Source organism: Coregonus clupeaformis, unplaced genomic scaffold (genome assembly GCF_020615455.1).
Source record: "Coregonus clupeaformis isolate EN_2021a unplaced genomic scaffold, ASM2061545v1 scaf0645, whole genome shotgun sequence".
NCBI lineage: Eukaryota > Metazoa > Chordata > Actinopteri > Salmoniformes > Salmonidae > Coregonus > Coregonus clupeaformis.
The window spans coordinates 235,896-258,587 of record NW_025534100.1 but is presented as its reverse complement, the minus strand read 5'-3'; the positions used below and the strand labels follow the sequence as shown (position 1 = coordinate 258,587).

Here is a 22,692-nt window from a genome sequence, read left to right as displayed (position 1 = left end):
GACCTACACACATTTAAAAAAAGATATGTCCAGCAACAACATGAAGACAGGGGCAGCATATAAGTCAATACCAGAAGCATTTATTGACTGATCTGGGGAGATGGATTCCAGTTTCTGTGACAGATTATAAATAATCTCTGATGCCTTTGTTATATTAGCTTTTGGTTGAATGTACTGTCGTAGTAAATATATAATGTTATAGCTTGGTCTGACTAAAATCTTGTGCATGACCCATTTTGTGTTGGGCCTTTGTATTCAATACAATGAACAAGAGTCCTATCTTGTCAGCCTTGTCAGCAGGTGGCTAAGGATAACACCCACGCCATAGGTCTCTCAGTTCTTCCAACTCACGAGTTCTTGCCCTGAGGACACACACACACACACACACACACACACACACATCATCACTGATAAACACACACACACACACACACACATCATCACTGATAACAAACACACACACACACACTGATAACAAACACACACACACACACACACAAATCCTCTTCTCTTAGGCTGAACATCTGAAGACAGAGAACCCGACTCAGAGCCAATGCAACAGTGACACTAGCCTGGAGGTGACATCGCCCAACTCATCAGGACCAATCAGAAGATCAGAACTACTAGATTCAACCTACTTCATTTTATTGTATAAAATGTCAGCACACAATGTTTAGGGGCTCTTCTGATAAACTCCCTACGAGTTTGACGAACGGGTCCGTGCACGCGATTCCAGATATCTTTACCTCTGAATAAACTGCCTTATATTATACAATTATCCACCTTGTCCAAAAGTCTCTACTTTTTCTCCGTTCTCCAGTAAACTTGTTTTATCAACAATAGTAAGGTTCAATGACACAGAAAGCAGTTCAATGTCGGGGTACAGAGTCGCTCTCTTACCAGGATCGCGGTCCGCTCTGACCAGGGTGAAGCCGCCGGCTCCACCTCTCTGTCCGGGACTCTGTCATCCAGCCAAGTCTCCCAGCTGTATTGGGATTCCGCTGCCAGCAGCGTTTTCATTATTTAGTCCGTTCGTAGCGGGTATGTACACGATCAACAAGATCAGTCCAAAACCGAAGATCAGTCCAAAGCAGAATGTTTGCAGAATGTTTGTAAACTAAGTCTACAAATTAAAAACATAAAATAACGCCACACTGCAGGTCGCAACATAGACGCTGCTAGCGGCCATTGTCTTAGTTACGTTCAACGTTACGTCACGTATGACGAAAGCGCGTAAGTGCATGCACACAGACACCCATAGAGAATGTATTGAAAGCTTTGAAATGTGAAAAAAATAGATTTTACATGACAGGCTATGAGAGACTTCTGGGCGATTTTCAACCTGACTGAAATCGCCCAAAAAACGGGCGGGGCCATTTGAAGCACGACTTTAGCCTGATTTGACATTTAGTGGCTGGCAGATCAGACGTGAACACTGATAACTGCTGTTGCCGTGATATAATTGATTAGAAAAAAAATCCCTTCCTTTTCCCGTTTGGCAGTGCGTCGCCCATATCGCCCTATTGGACAAGCCGTCCCTGGTAACAGGTGTGTGTAATGATGGTAACAGGTGTGTGTAATGGGGCGGCAGGTAGCTTAGTGGGTAAGAGCGTTGTGCCAGTAACCGAAAGGTCGCTGGTTCTAATCCCCGAGCCGACTAGGTGAAAAATCTGTCGATGTGCCCTTAAGCAAGGCACTTAACCCTAATTGCTCCTGTAAGTCGCTCTGGATAAGAGCGTCTGCTAAATGACTAAAATGTAAAATGTAAATGTAATGATGGGCAACCTGGCGCCCTCGAGCACCAGGGAGGGGGAGTGGGCGCAGGTGTGACAATACTGTATACTACATACTTAATGAGTGTAAATACTACATATACTAATAGTTCATTGTAGTATACTGTAAACGAACGGTATCCTTTCAGTTGAGTGCACTAGCGCTACGTCTGTCTACCGGAAGTTGATGCTGTTGCTATGCAACTTCTTGCTAGCTTGTTAGCATAACAAATGAATAATCAAGTTTAATGAACGTTGGGCTGTTAGTTAGATAGCATAGAGTTAATATGTATTAGTAGCCAACTAACGTAAGGTGGCTACAGTAGCTAACATACTTGTACACACAAACAACTGCTGTGATGACGTGCTATGCTGTTCGTAAGGCTAGCGTAGCTAAGAAACTGTCAGCCAACGTAACGTGTAGCGTAACTTATTTGAAAAGTCATTACTTTATTACATTGCTCAACATTTTTCTTACCATTTGTCATAATTAGTTAAATGCAATAAATTTGTATCCGCTCTCGTTCGGGACTTCGGCTGCAAATTTTCTGCCATTTTCTTAAAAGCCATTTTCTTGGAGGGTGTGGTAGAAGTCAGGGATTTATTTGGTAGAGAATTTTTATTTTCATGGCAGTACAGAATTGGGCAGATCGTGATTGATCGTACATTCCAGCACAGTAGGTGGCGACATGCACTTCAACGATTGTTTGCGGACCGCCATGATGTCATAGAAGAAGAAGAAGAAGAAGAAGACGCATACTACATACTCAATGTCCGTCACAAATAGTACGGTTATTGCGGTTAGTATGAGTATTGGAACACAGTTTAAGATTATTCTACAATCTGTGGCTACAATGTATCTCTACACACAGATTCCCACTAGATAACGCAGCCACAAAGTCATAATTGGCGACAGTAGCTTTTTTGGTCTGAATTTAAGGTTAGGGTTAGCAGTGGGGTTAAGGTTAGGTTTAAAATCCGATTTTAAGAAGATCAATTGTAGAAATAGGCGGGTGTTAATGACTCTGTGGCTGTGTTAAGTAGTTACGACCTTACACACAGCAAGGCAGAAATACTTCCGGGATTTGAATGTAGTTTTGATCTTTTTTTCCGCGTTCCGGTTGTCAGAAAAGTTTAAATTGTACATTTCTCCCAAAGTCTCTAATAGTTTCCTGGCGCATCTTTAGTTTGATATAGAGATTACATCCATAGGAAACGGACGAAGAAATACATCAGAAATAAATAGAAGGTAAAACTTTGCAAACCTTCCGGGCGTTGTTTACGTTTTGTTTGCTGGAGACGTTCATAACTAACCAAGGTAGCCTACATGTTTTACTTTAAGTAGGCCTACACTTCTAATCACGGAAACAGAAGATGTGGTATAGAAACTTATGAATTGATATGACTGTCTGTCTTCGCGGTCGTGTGACTAGTAGTTAGGTGAGAGGAAGATTATGAAACTTCTCACTGCCCTGGCCTACTTGTTGTATAATATGAATGGCCGGTAACTATGTGTGTTGTGAATTTTTTTGGGGGGGGCTATTTGCAATAGGCCCAGCTTATTATAGTAGAATTATAGACATTTGCCTGTTTGTTATGCTAATTATTTACGAGACAACTATTCTGTCATTGAATGACAACAACAGAAGCAACAGAACTAGTTTATGTGTGTGTTTGTAGTATTGGTGAGTAACCACAGGGGGCAGTGTATGCTCACCAAACCAGAGCGACCCTGTGGTAGTTGGAATGCTGGAGGACTGGAAAGGAGTAAAACTCAGTCAGAGAGGAGGAGGAGGAGGAGAAGGAGGAGGGAGGGGAGAGGAGGGAGGGGGGGGAGAGTAAAACTCAGTCAGAGAGGAGGAGGAGGAGGAGGAGAAGGAGGAGGGGAGGGGGAGGAGGAGGAGTAAAACTCAGTCAGAGAGGAGGAGGAGGAGGAGGAGGAGGGGAGGAGTAAAACTCAGTCAGAGAGGAGAAGGAGGAGGAGTAAAGCTCAGTCAGAGAGGAGGAGGAGGAGGAGGAGAAGGAGGAGGAGAGGAGTAAAACTCAGTCAGAGAGGAGAGGAGTGGTAGAGGAGGAGGAGGAGGAGGAGGAGGAGTGGTAGAGGAGGAGGAGGAGTGGTAGAGGAGGAGGAGAGGAGGAGGAGAGGAGTGGTAGAGGAGTGGTAGAGGAGGAGGAGAGGAGAGGAGTGGTAGAGGAGGAGAGGAGGAGAGGAGTGGTAGAGGAGGAGGAGGAGGAGTGGTAGAGGAGGAGGAGAGGAGTGGTAGAGGGAGAGGAGAGGGAGAGGAGGAGAGGAGAGGAGAGGAGGAGGAGAGGAGTGGTAGAGGAGGAGGAGGAGGAGTGGTAGAGGAGGAGGAGAGGAGAGGAGGAGGAGAGGAGAGGAGGAGGAGTGGTAGAGGAGGAGGAGGAGGAGAGGAGAGGAGTGGTAGAGGAGGAGGGGAGGAGTGGTACGGCACTCAAAAGGAAGTGTTCAGCTCATAATGAAAGGTAGAATCTAATATTTATATTTCCATGTTTCAACTTCTCCGGTTTGACTGTCTGTAAAGTGTGTATTCTGTACAGGGAGAGGGAGGATGATGGTGGAGGGGGAGGACCAGAGAGGGGGGCCAGCTGAGACCTCCATACCCAGTGAGGGAGAGGGGTCTGGTGGACAGGAGGCCATCCACAGGGTAAGAACTACCAGATCTCCAGGACACTACTGGGTGTTGAAGAAGATGATGATGATGATATGTTTGGGATGAGAGGAGAACACATTAAAACTGCATTCTGGGATTTGGAAAAACAACAGAATGGGTCCCCACCATAGAATTACAGATAGTAATTGAATATCTCTATGGTCTCCTCCACGGATATTTTTCAATAATCAATTTGGGTAGATAGAAAGATTAAAGTGACCATTGGAGAGGTTTCCAGATCCCTGACTCTACTTTGAGAATATCAATCATGTTATATGTTAAATATATAGTATGTAATGTACAATAATGATATTAGACGACACTTTATCCTGTCAAGGATATCCGCATTTAGTTCTTAATCAACTTCATAATATCTAGAACAGATTAGTTATATCGCTAGTTCCTTCAGCCTGTCTACTGTTCTGATGAGTGTATTTATGAGCTAAGACTACCATTGTCCAGCTGACTGAGTGATTGTCCAGTGATGTGACGGGTAAAGGGTGTGGCACAATGATGTCATCAACAGGTGACTCCCCTGTGGCACTGTAGTAGCAAACACATGCTGCACTTTCTCTCTGTCTACTAACCTCTCTGTCTCTCTGTCTACTAACCTCCCTGTCTCTCTGTCTACTAACCTCTCTGTCTCTCTGTCTACTAACCTCTCTGTCTCTCTGTCTACTAACCTCTCTGTCTACTAACCTCTCTGTCTCTCTGTCTACTAACCTCCCTGTCTCTCTGTCTACTAACCTCTCTGTCTACTAACCTCTCTGTCTCTCTGTCTACTAACCTCCCTGTCTCTCTGTCTACTAACCTCCCTGTCTCTCTGTCTACTAACCTCCCTGTCTCTCTGTCTACTAACCTCTCTGTCTCTCTGTCTACTAACCTCTCTGTCTACTAACCTCTCTGTCTCTCTGTCTACTAACCTCCCTGTCTCTCTGTCTACTAACCTCCCTGTCTCTCTGTCTACTAACCTCTCTGTCTCTCTGTCTACTAACCTCTCTGTCTACTAACCTCTCTGTCTCTCTGTCTACTAACCTCTCTGTCTACTAACCTCTCTGTCTACTAACCTCTCTGTCTCTCTGTCTACTAACCTCTCTGTCTACTAACCTCCCTGTCTCTCTGTCTACTAACCTCCCTGTCTCTCTGTCTACTAACCTCTCTGTCTCTCTGTCTACTAACCTCTCTGTCTCTCTGTCTACTAACCTTTCTGTCTACTAACCTCTCTGTCTCTCTGTCTACTAACCTCCCTGTCTCTCTGTCTACTAACCTCTCTGTCTACTAACCTCTCTGTCTACTAACCTCTCTGTCTCTCTGTCTACTAACCTCTCTGTCTACTAACCTCCCTGTCTCTCTGTCTACTAACCTCCCTGTCTCTCTGTCTACTAACCTCTCTGTCTCTCTGTCTACTAACCTCTCTGTCTCTCTGTCTACTAACCTTTCTGTCTACTAACCTCTCTGTCTCTCTGTCTACTAACCTCTCTGTCTCTCTGTCTACTACCCTCTCTGTCTCTCTGTCTACTAACCTCTCTGTCTCTCTGTCTACTAACCTCTCTGTCTCTCTGTCTACTAACCTCTCTGTCTACTAACCTCTCTGTCTCTCTGTCTACTAACCTCCCTGTCTCTCTGTCTACTAACCTCTCTGTCTACTAACCTCTCTGTCTCTCTGTCTACTAACCTCCCTGTCTCTCTGTCTACTAACCTCCCTGTCTCTCTGTCTACTAACCTCCCTGTCTCTCTGTCTACTAACCTCTCTGTCTCTCTGTCTACTAACCTCTCTGTCTACTAACCTCTCTGTCTCTCTGTCTACTAACCTCCCTGTCTCTCTGTCTACTAACCTCCCTGTCTCTCTGTCTACTAACCTCTCTGTCTCTCTGTCTACTAACCTCTCTGTCTACTAACCTCTCTGTCTCTCTGTCTACTAACCTCTCTGTCTACTAACCTCTCTGTCTACTAACCTCTCTGTCTCTCTGTCTACTAACCTCTCTGTCTACTAACCTCCCTGTCTCTCTGTCTACTAACCTCTCTGTCTCTCTGTCTACTAACCTCTCTGTCTCTCTGTCTACTAACCTCTCTGTCTCTCTGTCTACTAACCTTTCTGTCTACTAACCTCTCTGTCTCTCTGTCTACTAACCTCCCTGTCTCTCTGTCTACTAACCTCCCTGTCTCTCTGTCTACTAACCTCCCTGTCTCTCTGTCTACTAACCTCCCTGTCTCTCTGTCTACTAACCTCTCTGTCTCTCTGTCTACTAACCTCTCTGTCTCTCTGTCTACTAACCTCTCTGTCTACTAACCTCTCTGTCTACTAACCTCTCTGTCTACTAACCTCTCTGTCTACTAACCTCTCTGTCTCTCTGTCTACTAACCTCTCTGTCTACTAACCTCTCTGTCTCTCTGTCTACTAACCTCTCTGTCTCTCTGTCTACTACCCTCTCTGTCTCTCTGTCTACTAACCTCTCTGTCTACTAACCTCTGTCTCTCTGTCTACTAACCTCTCTGTCTCTCTGTCTACTAACCTCTCTGTCTACTAACCTCCCTGTCTCTCTGTCTACTAACCTCTCTGTCTCTCTGTCTACTAACCTCCCTGTCTCTCTGTCTACTAACCTCTCTGTCTCTCTGTCTACTAACCTCTCTGTCTCTCTGTCTACTAACCTCTCTGTCTACTAACCTCTCTGTCTCTCTGTCTACTAACCTCCCTGTCTCTCTGTCTACTACCCTCTCTGTCTCTCTGTCTACTAACCTCTCTGTCTCTCTGTCTACTAACCTCTCTGTCTCTCTGTCTACTACCCTCTCTGTCTCTCTGTCTACTAACCTCTCTGTCTCTCTGTCTACTAACCTCCCTGTCTACTAACCTCTCTGTCTCTCTGTCTACTAACCTCTCTGTCTCTCTGTCTACTAACCTCTCTGTCTCTCTGTCTACTAACCTCCCTGTCTCTCTGTCTACTAACCTCCCTGTCTACTAACCTCTCTGTCTCTCTGTCTACTAACCTCTCTGTCTCTCTGTCTACTAACCTCTCTGTCTACTAACCTCTCTGTCTCTCTGTCTACTAACCTCCCTGTCTCTCTGTCTACTAACCTCCCTGTCTCTCTGTCTACTAACCTCCCTGTCTCTCTGTCTACTAACCTCCATGTCTACTAACCTCCCTGTCTCTCTGTCTACTAACCTCTCTGTCTCTCTGTCTACTAACCTCCCTGTCTCTCTGTCTACTAACCTCCCTGTCTCTCTGTCTACTAACCTCCCTGTCTCTCTGTCTACTAACCTCCCTGTCTCTCTGTCTACTAACCTCCCTGTCTCTCTGTCTACTAACCTCCCTGTCTCTCTGTCTACTCTCTCATGTTCTCTCTCTGTTCTCTTTACTATTTTTGCTAACACACACACACACAGACACACACAAACACACACAGCAGTGTTTGTCCAAGGTGACGTTACTGTGTGCAGCAGGTAGAAATGACTCAGTGTGTCCGGACTGTAAGGTGACTCAGCACAGGTGTTCTATTCTTTCTTTCTTTCTTTCTTTCTTTCTTTCTTTCTTTCTTTCTCGCGCTCCAATTTAAGGGCTTTATTAGCATGGGAAACATATTTGTACATTGCCAAAGCAAGTGAAATAGATAATAAACAAAACCAAATTAACAGTAAACATTACAATCACAAAAGTTCTAAAAGAATAAAGACATTTCAAATGTCATATTATGTATATATACAGTGTTGTAACGATGTGCAAATAGTTAAAGTACAAAAGGGAAAATAAATTAACATAAATATGGGTTGTATTTACAATGGGGTTTGTTCTTCACTGGTTGCCCTTTTCTTGTGGCAATAGGTCACAAATCTTGCTGCTGTGATGGCACACTGTGGTATTTCACCCAGTAGATAAGGGAGTTTATCAAAATTGGATTTGTTTTTTAATTCTTTGTGCGTCTGTGTAATCTGAGGGAAATATGTGTCTCTAATATGGTCATACATTTGGCAGGAGGTTAGGAAGTGCAGCTCAGTTTCCACCTCATTTTGTGGGCAGTGTGCACATAGCCTGTCTTCTCTTGAGAGCCAGGTCTGCCTACGGCGGCCTTTCTCAATAGCAAGGCTATGCTCACTGAGTCTGTACATAGTCAAAGCTTTCCTTAAGTTTGGGTCAGTCACAGTGGTCAGGTATTCTGACACTGTGTACTCTCTGCTTAGGGCCAGATAGCATTCCAGTTTGCTCTGTTTTTTTGTTAATTCTTTCCAATGTGTCAAGCAATTATCTTTTTGTTTTCTCATGATTTGGTTGGATCTAAATGTGTTGTTGTTGTCCTGGGGCTCTGTGGGGTCTGTTTGTGTTTGTGAACATAGGCCCAGGACCAGCTTGCTTAGGGGACTCTTCTCCAAGTTCATCTCTCTTTAGGTGATGGTTTTGTTATGGAAGGTTTGGGAATCGCTTCCTTTTAAGTGGTTATAGAATTTAACGGCTCTTTTCTGGATTTTGATAATTAGCGAGTATTGGCCTAATTCTGCTCTGCATGCATTATTTGGTGTTTTACGTTGTACACTGAATATATTTTTGCAGAATTCTGCATGCAGAGTCTCAATTTGGTGTTAGTCCCATTTTGTGAATTCTTGGTTGGTGAGCGGACCCCAGACCTCACAACCATAAAGGGCAATGGGTTCTATAACTGATTCAAGCATTTTTAGCCAGATCCTAATTGGTATGTCAAATGTTATGTTCCTTTTGATGGCATAGAAGGCCCTTCTTGCCTTGTCTCTCAGATCGTTCACAGCTTTGTGGAAGTCACCTGTGGCGCTGATGTTTAGGCCGAGGTATGTATAGTTTTTTGTGTGTCTAGATGGAATTTGTATTTGTGGTCCTGGCAATTGGACCTTTTTTGGAACACCATTATTTTTGTCTTACTGAGATTTACTGTCAGGGCCCAGGTCTGACAGAATCTGTGCAGAAGATCATAAACAAACAGTAGACATTTGACTTCAGATTCTAGTAGGGTGAGGCCGGGTGCTGCAGACTGTTCTAGTGCCCTCGCCAATTCGTTGACATACAGTGCTATGAAAAAGTATTTGCCCCCTTTCAAATTTTCTCTACTTTGCATATTTGTGATGCTGAATGTTATCAGATCTTCAACCAAAACCTAATATTAGATAAAGGGAACATAAGTGAACAAATAACACAACAATTACATATTTATTTCATTTATTTCATAAACAAAGTTATGCAACACCCAATTCCCCTGTGTGAAAAAGTAATTGCCCCCTTACACTCAATAACTGGTTGTGCCACCTTTAGCTGCAATGACTCCAACCAAATGCTTCCTGTAGTTGTTGATCAGTCTCTCACGTCGCTGTGGAGGAATTTTGGCCCACTCTTCCATGCAGAACTGCTTTAACTCAGTGACGTGTGGGTTTTCAAGCATGAACTGCTCGTTTCAAGTCCTGCCACAACATCTCAAATGGGATTAGGTCTGCACTTAGACTAGGCAATTCCAAAACTTCCAATTTGTTGCTTTCTAGCAATTTTCATGTAGACTTGATTGTGTGTTTTGGATCATTGTCTTGCTGCATGACCCAGCTGCGCTTCAGCTTCAGCTCACAGACGGATGGCCTGACATTCTCCTGTAGAATTATCTGATACAGTGCAGAATTCATGGCTCCTTCTATTAAGGCAAGTCGTCCAGGTCCTGAGGCAGCAAAGCATTCCCAAACCATCACACCACCACCACCACCATGCTTGACCTTTGGTATGATGTTCTTACTGTGGAAGGCAGAGTTTGGTTTTCGCCAGGCATTACTGGAACCGTGTCGTCCAAAAAGTTATACTTTTGAATAATCTAGAACGTTCTTCCAAGAGTCTTGATGATCATCCAGGTGCTTTTTTGGTAAACTTGAGTCAACTTTTTGGACGAGATGGGTCCCATTATGCCTGGCGAAAACCAAACACTGCATTTCACAGTAAGAACATCATACCAAAGGTCAAGCATGGTGGTGGTGGTGGTGGTGTGATGCTACGTGTCAGTGTGAATAATGTCTCATATCTCCCCTCTTTCAACATTACAACGGTATAGCTAATAGGCTGTGTGTTTGTAGATCCACTGAGGTGAATGAACCTACAGCAGTCAGGTCACAATGTCTGGGGGCATTTTAACTTGTTTTTGCTGTTCTCCAAATAGCATTTAGAAGTTTTTCGATTGTATAGAAATGCAGGATCTGGGGTCGGAATATGACACAAGTATTCCCCCACCCCCCCCTTTGTGTGTGTGTGTGTGTGTGTGTGTGTGTGTGTGTGTGTGTGTGTGTGTGTGTGTGTGTGTGTGTGTGTGTGTGCGTGTGTGCGTGTGTGCGTGTGCGTGTGCGTGTGTGTGCGTGTAGAGACATTTGGTCCATCTGATCACTGCCCTGACGTCTGACATCTACCTAGCGACTGGAGAGGAAGTGGCCGGGGGTTATCCCATGCTGTCACAAGCCCAGACTGTAGTCTCCATGACGACCCTTCTAACCCTTTGATCTCAGAGCCCCAGTGGTGTGATTGGCTGAAGAGTTCTGATTCTCCCTACAGTATCGGTCTCCAACCCTGGGGCCCCTCAGGCTGCGTTTACACAGGCAGCACAATTCTGATCTTTTACTTAAAACTGGTCTTTTGACCGATAAGATCAGCTCTGAAAAAAGATCTGATGAGAAACGATCTGATGAGAAACGATCTGATGAGAAACGATCTGATGAGAAACGATCTGATGAGAAACGATCTGATGAGAAACGATCTGATGAGAAACGATCTGATGAGAAACGATCTGATGTGAAACGATCTGATGAGAAACGATCTGATGAGAAACGATCTGATGAGAAACGATCTGATGAGAAACGATCTGATGAGAAACGATCTGATGAGAAACGATCTGATGAGAAACGATCTGATGTGAAACGATCTGATGTGAAACGATCTGATGTGAAACGATCTGATGTGAAACGATCTGATGAGAAACGATCTGATGAGAAACGATCTGATGTGAAACGATCTGATGAGAAACGATCTGATGAGAAACGATCTGATGAGAAACGATCTGATGAGATTAGTCAAAAGACCAATTCGTGTTTGTCTGTTTTTTTACTTCCTACCAGGAGGAGTCGGTTGTCGAGGGCAACTCAGAGACAGAACCGGATGAGGGTAAGGCAGCAATGAAATCAATCGATCACCCCTGACCTCTGACCTATCACCCCAGACCCTATAGCAGTGTTCCCCAACTAGTGGCCCGTGGGTGATTTTTTTTTTATTTGACCTCAAGTTTTCTAAGCAAAGATAATAATATTAAATTTATTTTTTTTGGACATAAGACTGTAAAAATCAGATGTTATTTGTCACATGCTTGGTAAACAACAGGTGTGGACTAACAGTGGAATGTTTACTGACACCTGTTGTTTACGAAGCATGTGACAAATAACATCAGATTTTTACAGTCTTATGTCCAAAAAATACAGAGAGAGAGAAAATAGATAATTAATAGAACAGTAGAACACGTAATAATAACAATGAGTAACGATAACTTGGCTATATATATATATATATATATATATATATATACTGTAAGTCGCTCTGGATAAGAGCGTCTGCTAAATGACTTAAATGTAAAATGTACACCAGCAAATCAGCTCCAAGTGCTTTTAATTTTGGAAATCTGTTCCAAAAGTATTCCCACGCGTTAGAGAGATGTTATCGTATACAGTATGGAAGCAAGGTTTGAAATGATTGTTTTAGTCAAATATTATATCTGTTTGGGCTTCTTGAGGTCAATTTGCCGTCTAGTTGTTGATCCCTACCCAATAGGTTCACGGAAGCCAACCACAGGACCAGTGGTTGTCACGGGAAACCAGAAAATTCCCGCCATCGAGAAACTGCAACAGGTTCGCAAATGGAGCATCACTACCTATAAGGTGAGAGAGGGAGAGGAGGGGGGGAGGGAGGGGAGGGGGGATGAGAGGGGGAGGGGGGAGAGAGGGAGGGGGAAGGGGGGAGAGAGAGAGAGGAGGGGGATGAGAGGGGGAGGGGGGAGAGAGAGAGAGAGGGGGATGAGAGGGGAGGGGGGATGAGAGAGGGAGGATGAGAGAGGGAGGGGGGATGAGAGAGGGAGGGGGAAGGGGGAGAGAGAGAGAGAGAGAGAGGGAGGGGGGAAGAGGGGGGAGATGAGAGAGGGAGGGGGGAGAGAGAGAGGGAGGGGGGATGAGAGAGGGAGGGGGAGAGAGAGAGAGGGAGGGGGATGAGAGAGGGAGGGGGGATGAGAGAGGGAGGGGGGATGAGAGGGGGAGGGGGATGAGAGAGGGAGGGGGAGGGGGAAGGGGGGAGAGAGAGGGAGGGGGGATGAGAGGGGGGGGGTGAGGGGGAGGGGGATGAGAGAGGGAGGGGGGATGAGAAGGGGAGGGGGGATGAGAGAGGGAGGGGGAGAGAGAGAGAGAGAGGGGGGATGAGAGGGGGAGGGGGGATGAGAAGGGGAGGGGGGATGAGAGGGGGAGGGGGGGAGAGCAAGTTAAAGACTCTTTAAGAAACTCCGTTCTCTGCTTGTCCTACATGTTACATCTCTTTCTATTCCTCCCTCTCCTCTCCTCTCCTCTCCTCTCCTCTCCTCTCCTCTCCTCTCCTCTCCTCTCTTCTCCTCCCTCTCCTCTCTCTCCTCTCCTCTCCCTCTCCTCTCCTCTCCTCTCCTCTCCTCCCTCCTCTCCCCTTCCACTGTCCCTCTCTCCCTCCCCCCTCCCCAGTGTACTAAGCAGGTTCTGTCAGAGAAGATGGGTCGTGGATCCCGTACGGTCGACCCGGAACTCGAGGCCCGCATCGACATTCTCCGTGATGACCGCCGCCGTTATGATCACGTGACCTGCCTGGCCCAGACGCTTGCCACGCAGCTCGCCCAGGTCACGCTGACGCAAAGGACTCTGGGCGATGCCTTCGCCGACCTCAGCCTCAAAACGCCGCCGCTACACGTGAGAGATTTAAATACATTCCCCTAGCCTGGGTACCAGTCTGTTTATCATTCCACTAGCCTGGGTACCAGTCTGTTTAGATCACATTCCCCTAGCCTGGGTACCAGTCTGTTTAGATCACATTCCTCTAGCCTGGGTACCAGTCTGTTTAGCTAACATTCCTCTAGCCTGGGTACCAGTCTGTTTAGATAACATTCCTCTAGCCTGGGTACCAGTCTGTTTAGATCACATTCCTCTAGCCTGGGTACCAGTCTGTTTAGATCACATTCCTCTAGCCTGGGTACCAGTCTGTTTAGATCACATTCCTCTAGCCTGGGTACCAGTCTGTTTAGATCACATTCCTCTAGCCTGGGTACCAGTCTGTTTAGATCACATTCCTCTAGCCTGGGTACCAGTCTGTTTAGATCACATTCCTCTAGCCTGGGTACCAGTCTGTTTAGATCACATTCCTCTAGCCTGGGTACCAGTCTGTTTAGCTAACATTCCTCTAGCCTGGGTACCAGTCTGTTTAGATAACATTCCTCTAGCCTGGGTACCAGTCTGTTTAGATCACATTCCTCTAGCCTGGGTACCAGTCTGTTTAGATCACATTCCTCTAGCCTGGGTACCAGTCTGTTTAGATCACATTCCTCTAGCCTGGGTACCAGTCTGTTTAGCTAACATTCCTCTAGCCTGGGTACCAGTCTGTTTAGATCACATTCCTCTAGCCTGGGTACCAGTCTGTTTAGATAACATTCCTCTAGCCTGGGTACCAGTCTGTTTAGATCACATTCCTCTAGCCTGGGTACCAGTCTGTTTAGATAACATTCCTCTAGCCTGGGTACCAGTCTGTTTAGATAACATTCCTCTAGCCTGGGTACCAGTCTGTTTAGATCACATTCCTCTAGCCTGGGTACCAGTCTGTTTAGATCACATTCCTCTAGCCTGGGTACCAGTCTGTTTAGATCACATTCCTCTAGCCTGGGTACCAGTCTGTTTAGATAACATTCCTCTAGCCTGGGTACCAGTCTCTCTCTGCTAACAATCAAATCAAATCAAATGTTATTTGTCACATTTGCCGAATACAACCGTGAAATGCTTACTGACAAGCCCTTAACCAACAACGCAGTTTTAAGAAAAATACGAGTTAAGAAAATATTTATTAAATAAACTTAAGTAAAAAATAAAATAAAAAGTAACACAATAAAATAACAATAACGAGGCTATATACAGGGGGTACCGGTACCTAGTCAATGTGCGGGGGTACAGGTTAGTCGAGGTAATTTGTACATGTAGGTAGGGGTAAAGTGACTATGCTTAGATAATAAACAGTGAGTAGCAGCAGTGTAAAAACAAAGGGGGGATGTCAATGTAAATAGTCCAGGTATCCATTTGATTAATTGTTCAGGAGTCTTATGCTTGGGGGTAGAAGCTGTTAAGGAGCCTTTTGAACATAGACTCGGCACTACGGTACCGCTTTCCGTGCGGTGGCTGAGCGAACAGTCTATGACTAGGGTGGGCAATTTTTAGGGCCTTCCTCTGACACCACCTGGTATTGAGGTCCTGGATGGCAGGAAGCTTGGCCCTGGTGATGTACTGGGCCGTACGCACTACCCTCTGTAGTGCCTTGCGGTCGGAGGCCGAGCAGTTGCCATACCAGGCGGTGATGCAACCAGTCAGGATGCTCTCGATGGTGCAGCTGTAGAACTTTTTGAGGATCTGAGGACCCATGCTAAATCTTTTCAGTCTCCTGAGGGGGAATAGGCTTTGTCGTGCCCTCTTCACGACTGTCTTGGTGTGTTGGATCATGTTAGTTTGTTGGTGATGTGGACACCAAGGAACTTGAAGCTCTCGACCTGCTGCACTACAGCCCTGTCGATGTGAATGGGGGCGTGCTCGGCCCTCATTTTCCACTCTGTGTACTCTGTGTCATATGCCAAATTTAGCATGACAGGAGTGGCATGACAGCAGAACAGTCTGGTACCCAGTTATAGAAGAATCAGGAATATCAGGTGATTTTCCACTCCTCTTCTTAGTGGTATGAGGTGCTCTCACCGTATGTTGAAGAAAGGATATGGTTGTTATATGGATAAGGATATGGTTATAATATGGATAAGGATCATATGATATAATATGGTTATAATATGGATAAGTGGTATGAGGTGATCTCACCGTATGTTGAAGAAAGGATATGGTTGTTATATGGATAAGGATATGGTTATAATATGGATAAGGATCCTATGATATAATATGGTTATAATATGGATAAGTGGTATGAGGTGCTCTCACCGTATGTTGAAGAAAGGATATGGTTGTTATATGGATAAGGATATGGTTATAATATGGATAAGGATCATATGATATAATATGGTTATAATATGGATAAGTGGTATGAGGTGCTCTCACCGTATGTTGAAGAAAGGATATGGTTGTTATATGGATAAGGATATGGTTATAATATGGATAAGGATCATATGATATAATATGGTTATAATATGGATAAGGATCATATGATATAATATGGTTATAATATGGATAAGGATCATATGATATAATATGGTTATAATATGGATAAGGATCATATGATATAATATGGTTATAATATGGATAAGGATCATATGATATAATATGGTTATAATATGGATAAGGATCATATGATATAATATGGTTATAATATGGATAAGGATCATATGATATAATATGGATATAATATGGATAAGGATCATATGATATAATATGGTTATAATATGGATAAGGATCATATGATATAATATGGTTATAATATGGATAAGGATCATATGATATAATATGGTTATAATATGGATAAGGATCATATGATATAATATGGTTATAATATGGATAAGGATCATATGATATAATATGGTTATAATATGGATAAGGATCATATGATATAATATGGATATAATATGGATAAGGATCATATGATATAATATGGTTATAATATGGATAAGGATCATATGATATAATATGGTTATAATATGGATAAGGATCATATGATATAATATGGTTATAATATGGATAAGGATCATATGATATAATATGGTTATAATATGGATAAGGATCATATGATATAATATGGTTATAATATGGATAAGGATCATATGATATAATATGGTTATAATATGGATAAGGATCATATGATATAATATGGTTATAATATGGATAAGGATCATATGATATAATATGGTTATAATATGGATAAGGATCATATGATATAATATGGTTATAATATGGATAAGGATCATATGATATAATATGGTTATAATATGGATAAGGATCATATGATATAATATGGTTATAATATGGATAAGGATCATATGATATAATATGGTTATAATATGGATAAGGATCATATGATATAATATGGTTATAATATGGATAAGGATCATATGATATAATATGGTTATAATATGGATAAGGATCATATGATATAATATGGTTATAATATGGATAAGGATCATATGATATAATATGGTTATAATATGGATAAGGATCATATGATATAATATGGTTATAATATGGATAAGGATCATATGATATAATATGGTTATAATATGGATAAGGATCATATGATATAATATGGTTATAATATGGATAAGGATCATATGATATAATATGGTTATAATATGGATAAGGATCATATGATATAATATGGTTATAATATGGATAAGGATCATATGATATAATATGGTTATAATATGGATAAGGATCATATGATATAATATGGTTATAATATGGATAAGGATCATATGATATAATATGGTTATAATATGGATAAGGATTATATGATATAATATGGATATAATATGGATAAGGATCATATGATATAATATGGTTATAATATGGATAAGGATCATATGATATAATATGGTTATAATATGGATAAGGATCATATGATATAATATGGTTATAATATGGATAAGGATCATATGATATAATATGGTTATAATATGGATAAGGATCATATGATATAATATGGTTATAATATGGATAAGGATCATATGATATAATATGGATATAATATGGATAAGGATCATATGATATAATATGGTTATAATATGGATAAGGATCATATGATATAATATGGTTATAATATGGATAAGGATCGTATGATATAATATGGTTATAATATGGATAAGGATCATATGATATAATATGGTTATAATATGGATAAGGATCATATGATATAATATGGTTATAATATGGATAAGGATCATATGATATAATATGGTTATAATATGGATAAGGATCATATGATATAATATGGATATAATATGGATAAGGATCATATGATATAATATGGTTATAATATGGATAAGGATCATATGATATAATATGGTTATAATATGGATAAGGATCATATGATATAATATGGATATAATATGGATAAGGATCATATGATATAATATGGTTATAATATGGATAAGGATCATATGATATAATATGGTTATAATATGGATAAGGATCATATGATATAATATGGTTATAATATGGATAAGGATCATATGATATAATATGGTTATAATATGGATAAGGATCATATGATATAATATGGTTATAATATGGATAAGGATCATATGATATAATATGGTTATAATATGGATAAGGATTATATGATATAATATGGATATAATATGGATAAGGATCATATGATATAATATGGTTATAATATGGATAAGGATCATATGATATAATATGGTTATAATATGGATAAGGATCATATGATATAATATGGTTATAATATGGATAAGGATCATATGATATAATATGGTTATAATATGGATAAGGATCATATGATATAATATGGTTATAATATGGATAAGGATCATATGATATAATATGGATATAATATGGATAAGGATCATATGATATAATATGGTTATAATATGGATAAGGATCATATGATATAATATGGTTATAATATGGATAAGGATCATATGATATAATATGGTTATAATATGGATAAGGATCATATGATATAATATGGTTATAATATGGATAAGGATCATATGATATAATATGGATATAATATGGATAAGGATCATATGATATAATATGGTTATAATATGGATAAGGATCATATGATATAATATGGATATAATATGGATAAGGATCATATGATATAATATGGTTATAATATGGATAAGGATCATATTATATAATATGGTTATAATATGGATAAGGATCATATGATATAATATGGTTATAATATGGATAAGGATCATATGATATAATATGGTTATAATATGGATAAGGATCATATGATATAATATGGTTATAATATGGATAAGGATCATATGATATAATATGGATATAATATGGATAAGGATCATATGATATAATATGGTTATAATATGGATAAGGATCATATGATATAATATGGTTATAATATGGATAAGGATCATATGATATAATATGGTTATAATATGGATAAGGATCATATGATATAATATGGTTATAATATGGATAAGGGATCATATGATATAATATGGTTATAATATGGATAAGGATCATATGATATAATATGGTTATAATATGGATAAGGATCATATGATATAATATGGTTATAATATGGATAAGGATCATATGATATAATATGGTTATAATATGGATAAGGATCATATGATATAATATGGATATAATATGGATAAGGATCATATGATATAATATGGTTATAATATGGATAAGGATCATATGATATAATATGGTTATAATATGGATAAGGATCATATGATATAATATGGTTATAATATGGATAAGGATCATATGATATAATATGGATATAATATGGATAAGGATCATATGATATAATATGGTTATAATATGGATAAGGATCATATGATATAATATGGTTATAATATGGATAAGGATCATATGATATAATATGGTTATAATATGGATAAGGATCATATGATATAATATGGTTATAATATGGATAAGGATCATATGATATAATATGGATATAATATGGATAAGGATCATATTATTTAGGCTCGTTCACTTCAAAGCCTCTTCATGGGCTCTGTGTTTTGTGCAATGATGTCACATGACCATTCATTATTTCATTACTTTATTGACCTGGATTGTAACCTTTTTATTTAAATTAGATAGATTAGATTGTATTAATAGTTAGATTTTAATCTTTATTGAAAGCTTTTTCATCAAACGGTCCCCTTGTGTTTTCAGATGAGCCAGTACCATCCTCAGACAACTGCTTTTATTTTTTAGTGTAATTGTCATTTCTGGATGAGGCTTAAAAATACAGGATCGAATCATCTCCGACCACCCTAGGCCACAGGCGGGAATGTTTTAAACAGTTTTTGTGTTGTAACTGTCTTCCTCTGGTCTGCTTATCTCAGGTGGAGTTTGGTCTGAACGGGGACACCCAGAGGTTCCTGTCTAAGAGCGGAGAGGTTCTGGTCTCGGCTATGAACTCCTTCACCTCCGATATGAACACACTGGTTAACAAAACTATAGAAGACACCATGGTCAACGTCCAACACTACGAGACAGCCAGGTAGCACACGCAGAGCATGCAACACAGAAGCCTTTCTGTCATCTCACTAGGCCAGGGGTCATTTTGGCTCGAGGGCCACATCGGGATTTGGAAATTCAACAGATTTAGTGTCTTACAGGGTAGAGTACGATGCATACCGTTGTGACCTGGAGGAGTTGAACCTGGGAGCACGAGACACCGCCACCCTCGTCAAACTTGAGCAGGCCCAGAGAACCTTCCAGAACCAGAGAGAGAAATATGAGAAGAGCCGAAACGACCTGTCAGTCAAACTCAAACTGCTAGAGGAGAATAAGGTAAGGAGAAGAGATGGAATGGGTTAGTCCTGTTTCACTGGATGTAGAATGGGTTAGTCCTGTTTCACTGGATGTAGAAGTGGGATGGAACACACTCATTAACCCCCCCTCTCCCTCCCTCCCTCTCTCTCTCTCTCTCCCTCTCTCTCTCTCCCTCCCTCTCTCTCTCTCCCTCTCTGTCTCTCTCTCCCTCCCTCACTCCCTCCCTCTCTCTCCCCCCTCCCTCCCTCTCTCCCCCCCTCCCTCCCTCTCTCTCCCCTCTCCCTCCCTCTCTCTCTCTCTCCCTCCCTCCCTCTCTCTCTCTCTCTCTCTCTCTCCCTCTCTCTCTCTCCCTCTCTCTCTCTCTCTCCCTCCCTCCCTCACTCCCTCCCTCTCTCCCCCCTCCCTCCCATCCTCTCTCCCCTCTCCCTCCCATCCTCTCTCTCCCCATCCTCCCACCCTCTCTCTCCCCTCTCCCTCCCTCCCTCCATCTCTCCCCCCTCCCTCCCTCCCTATCTCCCCCCTCCCTCCCTCCCTATCTCCCCCTCCCTCCCATCCTCTCTCTCCCATCCTCCCACCCTCTCTCTCCCCTCTCCCTCCCTCCCTCCCTCTCTCCCCCCTCCCTCCCATCCTCTCTCTCCCATCCTCCCACCCTCTCTCTCCCCTCTTCCTCCCTCCCTCCCTCCCTCTCTCTCCCCCCTCCCTCCCTCTCTCTCCCCTCCTCCCACCCTCTCTCCCCCTCCCTCCCACCCTCTCTCTCCCATCCTCTCTCCCCTCCCTCCCATCCTCTCTTCCCCCCCCCAGGTAAAGGTGCTCCACCATCATTTGGTATTGTTCCATGGTGCTGTAGCCTCCTACAACACCTCCAACCACCAGCACCTGGAGGCAAGCACCAAGCTACCCATGCCCGGCACAGAGCCTCCTTCCTGGCTAGAGGAGAGCTAATCACCCCAATAACCATCCACCATGTCTGGGGACCTCTCAACTGCCACCTCTGTGGGCCAAAACAGAGGGTATTGTCAACACTCCCGTTCTCTTAACCTATATGACCTATAGGTTCTCCTCTTACCCAATATGACCTATAGGTTCTCCTCTTACCCAATATGACCTATAGGTTCTCCTCTTACCCAATATGACCTATAGGTTCTCCTCTTACCCAGTAGGATGTCTAGTGGGGTGGCTGGGGCCTCAACCTCTGTTTTGGAGTAAAAGCCATTATATCCTTTTAGTCTCTCTGTTTCAACTGTAATACCTCTTACTCTGTTGTTTTCCCCATCTCTTCCTGTAATACCTCTTACTCTGTTGTTTTCCCCATCTCTTCCTGTAATACCTCTTACTCTGTTGTTTTCCCCATCTCTTCCTGTAATACCTCTTACTCTGTTGTTTTCCCCATCTCTTCCTGTAATACCTCTTACTCTGTTGTTTTCCCCATCTCTTCCTGTAATACCTCTTACTCTGTTGTTTTCCCCATCTCTTCCTGTAATACCTCTTACTCTGTTGTTTTCCCCATCTCTTCCTGTAATACCTCTTACTCTGTTGTTTTCCCCATCTCTTCCTGTAATACCTCTTACTCTGTTGTTTTCCCCATCTCTTCCTGTAATACCTCTTACTCTGTTGTTTTCCCCTTGTCTTCCTGTAATACCTCTTACTCTGTTGTTTCCCCATCTCTTCCTGTAATACCTCTTACTCTGTTGTTTTCCCCTTGTCTTCCTGTAATACCTCTTACTCTGTTGTTTTCCCCATCTCTTCCTGTAATACCTCTTACTCTGTTGTTTTCCCCATCTCTTCCTGTAATACCTCTTACTCTGTTGTTTTCCCCTTGTCTTCCTGTAATACCTCTTACTCTGTTGTTTTCCCCCATCTCTTCCTGTAATACCTCTTACTCTGTTGTTTTCCCCATCTCTTCCTGTAATACCTCTTACTCTGTTGTTTTCCCCATCTCTTCCTGTAATACCTCTTACTCTGTTGTTTTCCCCATCTCTTCCTGTAATACCTCTTACTCTGTTGTTTTCCCCATCTCTTCCTGTAATACCTCTTACTCTGTTGTTTTCCCCATCTCTTCCTGTAATACCTCTTACTCTGTTGTTTTCCCCATCTCTTCCTGTAATACCTCTTACTCTGTTGTTTTCCCCATCTCTTCCTGTAATACCTCTTACTCTGTTGTTTTCCCCTTGTCTTCCTGTAATACCTCTTACTCTGTTGTTTTCCCCCATCTCTTCCTGTAATACCTCTTACTCTGTTGTTTTCCCCATCTCTTCCTGTAATACCTCTTACTCTGTTGTTTTCCCCCATCTCTTCCTGTAATACCTCTTACTCTGTTGTTTTCCCCATCTCTTCCTGTAATACCTCTTACTCTGTTGTTTTCCCCATCTCTTCCTGTAATACCTCTTACTCTGTTGTTTTCCCCATCTCTTCCTGTAATACCTCTTACTCTGTTGTTTTCCCCATCTCTTCCTGTAATACCTCTTACTCTGTTGTTTTCCCCCATCTCTTCCTGTAATACCTCTTACTC

General features: G+C 41.9%; 1 protein-coding gene across 1 annotated transcript; it reads left to right on the top strand.

The window, feature by feature from the left end:
- Positions 1-4,304: 4,304 nt before the first annotated feature.
- On the top strand, positions 4,305-21,137 carry LOC121554492 (arfaptin-1-like). Its single transcript, XM_041868096.2, has 7 exons — positions 4,305-4,438; positions 11,541-11,586; positions 12,244-12,350; positions 13,170-13,391; positions 19,751-19,908; positions 20,027-20,201; positions 20,985-21,137. Exons 1-7 carry the CDS (start codon positions 4,343-4,345, stop codon positions 21,123-21,125), a joined length of 945 nt encoding a protein of 314 aa, XP_041724030.1. The 5' UTR covers positions 4,305-4,342; the 3' UTR covers positions 21,126-21,137.
- The last annotated feature ends 1,555 nt before the right edge of the window (positions 21,138-22,692 follow it).

Excerpts from the sequence above, each read along its gene's own strand:
- LOC121554492 (XM_041868096.2), top strand. The coding sequence starts at position 4,343 with ATGATGGTGGAGGGGGAGGACCAGAGAGGGGGGCCAGCTGAGACCTCC. Across the intron at positions 11,587-12,243 it reads AGAGACAGAACCGGATGAGG|GTTCACGGAAGCCAACCACA; the intron begins GTAAGGCAGCAA and ends CCTACCCAATAG. Across the intron at positions 20,202-20,984 it reads AACTGCTAGAGGAGAATAAG|GTAAAGGTGCTCCACCATCA; the intron begins GTAAGGAGAAGA and ends TCCCCCCCCCAG.